At 34.3% G+C, this 9909-nt stretch overlaps 1 protein-coding gene across 1 annotated transcript in view; it reads right to left on the bottom strand.

The window, feature by feature from the left end:
- Window positions 1–2937, bottom strand: part of LOC116166466 — a 3177-nt gene extending 240 nt beyond the window's left edge. The window contains exon 1 of the mRNA XM_031481421.1: window positions 27–2937. Coding sequence (XP_031337281.1) covers window positions 27–2937 — 2911 coding nt within the window. The remainder of the gene's footprint in view (window positions 1–26) is intronic.
- Window positions 2938–9909: the final 6972 nt, after the last annotated feature.

Here is a 9909-nt window from a genome sequence, read left to right as displayed (position 1 = left end):
AGCAATTTTCTGTTCGAAAGTTTTACAGTTTGATGGCCATCCACTCGCTTCCTGTTTAATTTTGATAAATTTATTCATCATTTCTGTAAATAATCCCGCTGATTTCCCATCATATTGTTCGGTTTTATAATCCCAAACTTCGTAGATTTGTAGAACTTGATACCCCTTTTCTAAAGCTTTAACAAGTTCGTCAACAACCCACGTTCCCACAATGGCCCTCTCCTCCGTATTGTGACAACATTCCCCCTGATTGAAGCTCTTTGCGCATGAGAAACACAGAGGGAACATTAATTTTTTATTTAGTTTTATCGGAAGTACCGGGTGAAATAAATTTTGCGAAGGTAATACCTTACATTTAATGATGCCGTCTACTTTGGTAACATCTAGATCGATCAAGTCATTCGAGAGTAAAACTTTAGGGTGCCCTATCGGAAATTTTCCATACTTACAAACCCAAGGGTACAATGAACAGATATCAATGTATTTTATTTTTTCCCCTTCTTTCGCTTTGTAATAAGACTTGATGTTTCCGGTTCGGCCCCCATAAAAACTATCTCTCGTATTTAAAGGCGCAAAATTGATCAGTGGGTGGTCAGATATGTACTGTGCCATATCCGAGTTTTTCTCTTGATTAAATTCGCATTCCCACTTTACTATCACCTCGTAACCTAATTGATTTAAATGAACGATCTTCGAACGGGTATTTTCATATCTTAGATTCATGGTTTCGTCGCCGTTATTATATACTGGTTTATCACGATCATTTTTAAAACATTTTGTGCATCCGTGGTAGAAACACCCCATCATTTCGAAGACTTGATTGGTTTCTGCGCAATACCCATCGACGGACAAACCACCTAGTACCATTTCTTTCCCTTTAGCTGCGTGCAATATGTTAATGCCCCTTACTTTTTCCTCCCATATTAACCACTCAATTGCTATTTTTGATTGCTTATCTCGATAACGATACCCGTGTCGAGGAATCAAACCGATAGTATCCGGTTTCAAAAAGTTTCGACGAAACAGTTTATTACAAGAACTGGCAATAGTGCAAGCTTCTGAAAATGGGCACACGTTCCCCGCTTTAATTAATGATTCTCTAAACTTTAAACAGGCCAGTGTTAAAATATCTACGTCTAATACGCAGTATGTCACAATTTCTTTTTGCATGTCAAACACTTTGTCTTTGTTTTCATTATACCAAAGAATGAACTTTTCTCGGTCGTCTGCCATCATTGTATTTGGGCCATAGTACCCCATATCGGGATAAGGTCCTATATAATTTTGATTTTCAAGCGTATTAAAATGGTATGGGAAATAGCCTTTTCGAAAATTATCTTTCAATCCAAACGCTTTGGGTAGTTTCGCTAGAGCCATTGGAAAATAGTTCAAGGAGTCCAAAAATGTGACATTATCGATATACATAGAAATAATTTTAGATCCCCGCATAATCATCTCAGGTTTAAATTTAGTTTTGGTTAAAATGTAATTTAAAATAAATTGATGATCATACGCTTGCCCATTATGAGCCAAAACGATTACGCGTTTGAATCTTTTTTTTATCTCTAGAATGTAATGAACAAATCTTTCAATAACATCGGAAAATTTTAGGATCTGCCGTCGAACATCACAATTATTGCAGATAATATTTTCCAATGGATCATTTAGACACATCTCGCACCTTTGGTTAAAAACGCACAAATTTGGCTCGTGTAAAGTTTTCAACTCGCTAAATTTTTTGTCTTGCGTACATTCAAGGTCATAGAAAATGAATAAAAAATCTTTTAAATTAGGTGATGAATTATCTACAGGCATATAACAAAGATGATCATCTGGCCGACTTTTCTTGCATGTTTTACAGTAATATGAGTTACATTTGTGGTCCGTCCCTTTTCGAACTGTTTTGTAACAGGTTTTACACTTAAATATTTTTTCGCAAATTGTTTTATGCTCTTTATGCCCTAATTCTTTGTGTTTATCAAAACATGTTTTAGAGACAAAATATCTGCAACAGTCTGGGCAATTTATTGCCTGACCACGATCGCATGGAGGAGAATGTTTGCACGATGAACAAACACCAACACACTTGTGATCGAATTTATTGTTATAGCCCACGTGACACTTGTCGCAAAAATACACGCACGCAAAAGCAGCCGTTAGTGAGGTTATTACATTGTAATGATTATTATAGTACAACAAATTAATTTTTAGCGTTGCCTCAGAATCACCCTCGAAAATAAGATCGCGCCCTTTGGACCCATAGTTGTAAACAACAATTTTAAAATTATTTAGATGCGACTGAAACTTTTCTAATTCGGGTAAACCCGCCCCGTTTCTTCCAATCTCAATGTCGGCTTCTTGCATTAATTGTTTTGCTTTCTTATATTGAATTTGTGCTATATCCTTTCGTATATTTTGATAATCAGGATCATCAGTTGTATTGGCTATAGCAACAACAAGAGCTCGAGGTAAACATAAATTATCTACATTTTTTATGTAAACAATACCTCGCCTTGCTTTACACTCCTCCTCGAAACCTATGTATTTGCTACAAGCTGATCTCCCCCTGCCTAATGGGGTACGGACAATGGTCGCCTCCAAACAAAAAGTTTCTGTGCTCAATCCGTCCGAATTTGATTGATATATAGACGAAATTAGCTCCCATATGTCTTCAAAATATACTGAATCAGCGCGTTGGAACTTCAAATAACCCCCTCCTCGCGAAAATTTTTTAGAACAAAAAGTAAATCCTACCATGTCTTCAGCCGAAACCTTATTACATGCATACGTGATTATTTGCCTGATCGCGTTCTTAATCCATAATATGCTATTTTCGTTAGGTGGTATTTGTTTTAACCTAAACTGAATAGATCGTCCTTTTAAACCAAATCGTTTGACGTTCTTTTCAAACTCACTCTCAATTACAAACTTGCGCATAATTAGATTATTTTTGGAAGTAATGTAGCAGAGGAGTATTTCTTGTAGAGTGTGTACCTAAGTGATCTTGTTTTTCACCGATACTAGGTACCTTACGCCAAAATAATTTTAACACGGAAGAATAGAAACAACTAAGGTATCGCTTGATGGGTGAAGATGTATTTCGTTCTGGGAAAGATATATTATTCCTTGATGAGTAAGTTTATCAATCAGTATTGTAAAAAATGCCGATTATATCGTCAAGTCAGTCAGTCACACGCGGGATTCAATCGACTACTGAATAAAAATGTTGACAAGTTGGATTTTATACTGAAAAATCACGTGTTCGTAGGCACTGCCGAATAATTTCGTGTAATTTATAAGTAAAACGTGTATGGCTTATTCGAGATATAGGTTTCTTATTTTTGAATAATTCCACACGCACTACGATTAACCAGGATGCATATGCCCGTGATCTACCAAATACTTTTAATGGTACAAACAATCTCAGTTTTTAACAAAACCAGGCTCCTTGAGCTGTAGATGCGTACTAAATCTAAAACGGAATGCGAAGTTTCCCAGAGTTGTAAAAAAGTGATGCAATATAATTTTACACGTTGTGCAATTTTGCTTAATGATAAGAGATTTGATTAATTAGTCATAAACACTTCCAGGTGCAATAAGCTACTGTGAGAAATTGATTTTTTTAGTAATTCTTTACACACTAAGAATTAAGTAGAGGTAGGGCGTATAAGCCGTGTGATCCGAAGAATAATTTGTAATAGAACGTGGATAGCTGAAACAAAACACAGCAACACCTTGCAGTTAAGCTGCACTTGCGTACTAAAGGGAATGCGACGTTTCAGATTGTAAAAACTGACGCAATAATTAACTCGATTGTTCAATTTTTCGTAATAGTAATTGATTTGATTGAATTTTTAATTACAGCCGTTCAGGGTAGTAAGAGTAACCCAATTATAAATTTGTTACTACACTTTATCGTCGACTAAATGCACTTATGCAGCTGGGAGGTGTAAAAGTAACATCCGTCACTCACTTGAGCTTGGTATGAAACTGTCTGGAATTGTGAAAACGTTGAGCTTTTATAGAAACCGAATAATCACGTGATTGGATTAAAGTCGATACTACTTCGACAAGACTTTAAATTTCAATGAAAATTGGTTAGGCAATTGATGGAAGACAAAGCACACCTTCTAATCTGTAATTTTTCGCTACTCGTACGGAGACGTTAACAAAGAAACAGAAGAACCACCTCCACTAACGTTCAAGCGGATACTGACTGACGTAGTAGGATAAATGCAATTTTATTACAGCTGTCACTCGAAGATGATGCAATGTTAGGTAATTTTTATATTCTATAAATAAATGCATTCCTCTGCAGGTGATTTCCATAATAGGATCAACTTCAAATTTCGACGCGCTCTGGCAAAAACCCCATTAAATTTCCGCGCTGACACCGTAAGAGATACCTAGCCTACTTGCCAAAATACATGAACTATGGAGGCGATTAACATGAAACATGTAAACCGGGTATAACGAGACAGCGTTCCAATATCGGAAATCTGAGTGTCTGCTCTAAGCACCCGAAACAACCCCCAAAATATGATTCGCACCCTTGGCCAACTAGCAAAATACCTTCTCTCCATGATGCCTTCACTCGAACTGGCCGAAGGTCAGACAACAAGACGTCGTAGATACCTAAAGCGCACGTGCGCGATAACCTCACTGTCTGGCGCGTCACGTGACTGTCTGGCACAAGTGACCCTCTTATCAGTATTTTGTGGAATTGAAATATCTATTTAATATACCAAACAAGAAAATTATTTGCAACATGACAACGCAATAAAATGTATAAAGAGTAACGCATGATACTAAGGCAGATACATAGATATTCTTTTAACAGAGTGCGGACGTAAAAGTCCACTAATGTATCCTTTTAAAATTTAAATTGACTACATCAAAGCATTAGGGAATTCAGAAAAATTACAACTGGAATTTTATTTAGAGTTTGTCATTTCGCCGTGAATATTATTCATAAATGCTAAATTGTCCACGACGGATGGAAAAATGTTGATAGTGAATTAGAATGCGTAATGATTTACAAAACGTAGGTGATATACAATGGGTTTGAAGTGAAGTGGATAGGTATATTAATAACTTATTATTGCAGCTACAAAGTTGGAAGGGAAATGTGAAGCATTTTTTCTTATGATTGAAATGTTTTAATGGAACGCTCTGTATATCATTTCAAAATGAAATTCTGGATAAAAAACGCCTAACGAGCAGTAAACTGAAATTAAAGGAACTCAAGTTTTTAAGTTTATTACAAAAATTGTACAAAGCGCAGGTGTCCGATACCTTAAACAAAAAAAGACGTAGGTAGAAATATGCGGGAAAGTCAACATAAACTTCTTTGCTTATAACAAAGTAGGTAAAAAAAGTTGAGCTATACAAAGAATAAAATTTTTCCATTTTATTATTTCTACCTCTTACAGACTAAATTAAATTTCAGAATAAGTGGATCAGAGCTATTCTTACTATTATTTTAAGGTTCCGTGTATAGTTCTACATTTTTTTACTCAGAATTTCACCTTTCTATATATACACGCCGTTCCATTAAAAAAATGTTAGTTCATTGATATCTTGATAACCCGATGTGCAATTGTTTTCTTTTATTTGTGAAAAAATGCTTCATATTTGCTATTTACATTACGTCGACCACGTTGTATAGGACTAAATAATGTTCTGATTGAACCCCATCTGAAATTTCTAATGCATTTAAAAGGATACATGGGAAAATGTATCTTCCTGTATATAGCAACATCGGACATGGAAACCAAAACAATGAGCTCTTTATTATCTTTACTCACGGCTCACGGCTTTACAGCTGTGGCTTTATGTACATGGTGTATGAATCAAATGGCCCAGATAGGGCATGGATATTTGCTTCTCTATGTAGTGGATTGGAAAAAATAGCTTAAATCGCTATAACATAAAAAGAATTAGTCTGAGCGAAGAAGAAAATCTGATCTATTTAGGGATTATTCCGAAAGGAACTCATGATGCTGTACCTCGTGCTGTACTTATACTAAACTTAGCCTCAAATGTTTAATCAAATTAATGATATGCACGGTTCATTTGGATCCAAAATGTCACACAAACAAATTCGACAAAATTAAACGTGGTTTAATTAAAATAATGACTTAAGTGTTCGAAGTAGTCACTCTGTTGTTGTTTTAGTATGTCATTGTTTCGAGAGATACCTACTCAGTATCACGTTGAAAGAAACCTTGCAATTTGTTATCGTGAAGTGGATGGAACACTTGTCACACAGTTTTCGATATTGCTAACCAAGGTCTAACTTCAGAAAATGTAACTGAGCTCTCTGATAAAAATGAGGGTTCTCGACACTCTCGAGTTCGATAGGTGTAAAAACTAATGTAGCGCGTGAAGTGAAAGTAACCACGCCTTATCGGAGCAATATCTTTTATCCAATAAGTTGTGGTGTAGGTTTTCTTAAACCGATTGCAATAATTTACACGCTGAACTACACATTGAATGTGACGTCTTAGATGACAGTTTTTTTTATCAAAATTATATAATACAGAAGCTTCTGTATTTTGTTATTTAAATATATGTATGCGCCGGCTAACTGTCAGTGATCCTTTTCTAGTCTCTAAAGGAAAGAGTGAAAGGATAAATAATAAGTCAATGGTCTTTACTAAATTATGAAACGGTTCTTATTTTCTCTTTGCTGCAATAGAATAACATTTTATTAATTGGGGGTTTGAGGCGGAACAATCCGGAAGAGTAAAAGGTTAAACAACATACTTCGCATTCAACATTATATATGAACTCAATGTATAATGCATCATCGTCGAGTGTTAAAAGAAAATGAATTATATTTTCCTAACACCATGTACAATAAAAATAAATCGGACTGCAATACGTTAATATGTTAAGAATCTTCAAGTGTTAGTCTAAAACTTTACAAGCAAATGGAGTCCACAAAACCCCAACTTAATGCAAGTTCTAAGTAGGTAGTTAAATCGTCTTCACATAAGTAAACAGTTGCATGTCGTTTGAACAAAATGTTTAAACTACTTGGTACTTGTGGTGTCGTCAGAAAAATCGCGCACAATTCCTGCGTGACAAGATCTTACTGATGGTGGAGTCAAAACTTCAAACGCGAATTGCGGGTGAACGGGAAGTTGGAAGCGGGTACCGGCATAGGGAATGTGGTCGCCTTCGACAAGACCTTATTAATGGTGAAGAAAAAATGCGCCGAAGACCCTTCCTTCGTACTCGAGGACTTTGATAATTTTTTATATTATATTATACCTATTATTTTATGTGTCGGTTTCTCATAGTATACACAAGATATATAATTATTTTTTAATCATACCTTTTATACAAGGATCGATTTCAAAATAATAAAACTTAATAGAGTTGTGTAAAGCAAAATGAAAAAAAAATTATTAATTATTATTTCCTGCAAAAGCTTAAATATAAAATAGTTACCTATACAGGTATCGCTCGTAAAAAATGTTCGCGTTAATTATTAACACACATATAATTTACTACATCCAATAGTAATTTTTTCACACGTGTGTATACGCAATTACATACTAATTAATTGAAAAAAAATGAAGAGAATGAAGTGAAACGGATATTACCATTAATGAATCCTGTTCTGAATGAATTACACACACAAGTTTCGCTATACAAGTAAACATTTAGCAATTACAATGTTTACAAATGTATCCATATTGGTATTACTCCTATATACAGAGTTTCTCATGGTGTCCATGCGTTAGAAATGCTCTTGAATTGAATTATGAATTTGAGTTCTTTTAATTGAAACACACTGTTATGGATTCATTTTTGGAATTCTGAAAAAAATGTCATGGTGAGTTTCATCAGGTTTCCCTTACTTATTTGCGACCTGCTTTGAAATTAAACAAAATCTCGATGATGTCGGGCTGTCTGTTGTACTCTCATTTCTGGCTAAACGGCTTAACCGATTGGAACTTGTGATGGCCCCAACATACATTTTAAAATGCTGAAGGAACTTGGATGCCTAGTCACAGATTTAGATTTTCTAAGACCCCATTTTCAGCATCCTGTAGATAACAGCAAAATATTTGTTGTTTTGGATGTCTGTCATAATGTTGAAGTTGGTACGGAACAATTGGGAAAAACTGGGTAAAATTAAAGATCCTGATGGTCAGATTATAGATTGGAACTTTATTAAAGAATTAAACAGAATACAACAACAAGGTCTTGTTTTTGCCAATAAATTAAGAGACAAACATATACACTTCCGGAGAGCAATTCTGAAAGTAATTGAATTCTCTCTTAGATCTTATTATGTCGTTAATAATGATTATGCCTTATATTGTAGGTAAACTTTGCTGCTCAAAAACTAAGTTCTAGTGTCTGTGATGCCCTAGAATTTTTAAGCAACGACCTAAATTTACCCATGTTTCGAGAAGTTGCACCGACCATCAAGTTTATCAAAACGATTAACAATTTATTTGATCTATTAAACTCGAGAAACCCATTTGGAAATGGATATACAAAAACACCTTTGAAAACAGTGAACCAAAATTATTGGAGACCATTTATGGAAAGTGCGATTAAATATTTAAGCAGAACGCTGGATAATAAACTTCTTACTCAAACACCCAACAAAACCCATTTGTTGGTTTCATTATTTCAACAAGTTCCAGAATTCATGTCATTTATTTAAGGGTTGCGTAAGACTGATCACATATCCCACAGGCTCCTTGATTGTCTCTGGTTAAATATGAATAACAGGCTACTACTTTTTACCATAAGTTAATTTTAACCAAAGTACCTCTTTATCTATCTAATAAAATCACCTATCACTGCGATGTCCATAATTTCAAGGTAAAATAACCCCTCCTCCACACAGCACAACCTTTTTGAGAGATCGTTTTCTTTTAATGTATATATGATTAATAATATATAATTTATAATAGCTTTTGAAGTTTTTTAATTGTAAATGTAAAAATTTTTTGTTTAATGAACAATGTACATTTGGAAGGTAAACTAGCTTGTCACTACTAGATGGAATAACATATTCAGATATTTTTTACAATGCGTTTTTCAGAAGAACATTTGCGACTTTGATTTTGTTTGTAGATATATATTGAGGTCGGATTGAAAAGCAGACGTTGATCTGAATCTCACCTTATGGTTTAAAACTGTAGTAGTTCACATTATGCATTTATTTTCTTTTCTTCTCTTTACATTAATTTTTTTTAATCATTTTTTTACAATTCTCTTTAATTGCTTTTTTTAATGGCAATTGTCTCATTTGTTATGTGGCTACTGCAGTTATTAAATAAAGGCATATTATTATTTTGATGCTTAACAAAATGCGGTTTTGACACTGAATAAATTCCGACTACTTTCGGAGATATCCGGAAAAAACGAAACTTTGCAAAATCGTTTTTATTTTTTACCAAAGTTATTTGAAAAGATATATAGCCACTTTTTTCTTTCTATAAGATGCTCGTTTTAAATTTTAAGTCTGACGTTTCGTCTCCGGTTAACCATCATCAACTAGTAGCTTCTTGCGTTTTTACGAATTAATAGCGCCATTAATTTCTTATTAAAAAATTCGGTATGAGGCCAATATTTGTGCAAAACTTTCAATTATTTACTAATTTCGTCGAGGAAACGGTAAAACACATCGACTTATTAACAGAAACTAGAGTTTGTGGTTTTCCTGTCATATATCGTTTTTGGTTAAGTTTGTTAGAAAATTCTTCATTTATTGATTAATTTAGTCACGGAAACTGCAAAATGCATTTCCTCGATGCACAATAACTAACTAACCATGCTCTTTCCAAAAATTGGTGAAGTCGATTGTAATGGAATTTGGGGTACATAATATCAATTGCCGATTTATTGTTATAATGCTTGCATTTTTTACTGTGAGGA

The sequence above is a fragment of the Photinus pyralis genome, unplaced genomic scaffold (genome assembly GCF_008802855.1).
Source record: "Photinus pyralis isolate 1611_PpyrPB1 unplaced genomic scaffold, Ppyr1.3 Ppyr1.4_LG1, whole genome shotgun sequence".
Classification (NCBI taxonomy): domain Eukaryota; kingdom Metazoa; phylum Arthropoda; class Insecta; order Coleoptera; family Lampyridae; genus Photinus; species Photinus pyralis.
Note: the sequence above shows the minus strand (reverse complement) of the source record. Positions and strands in the feature narration are given on the sequence as shown.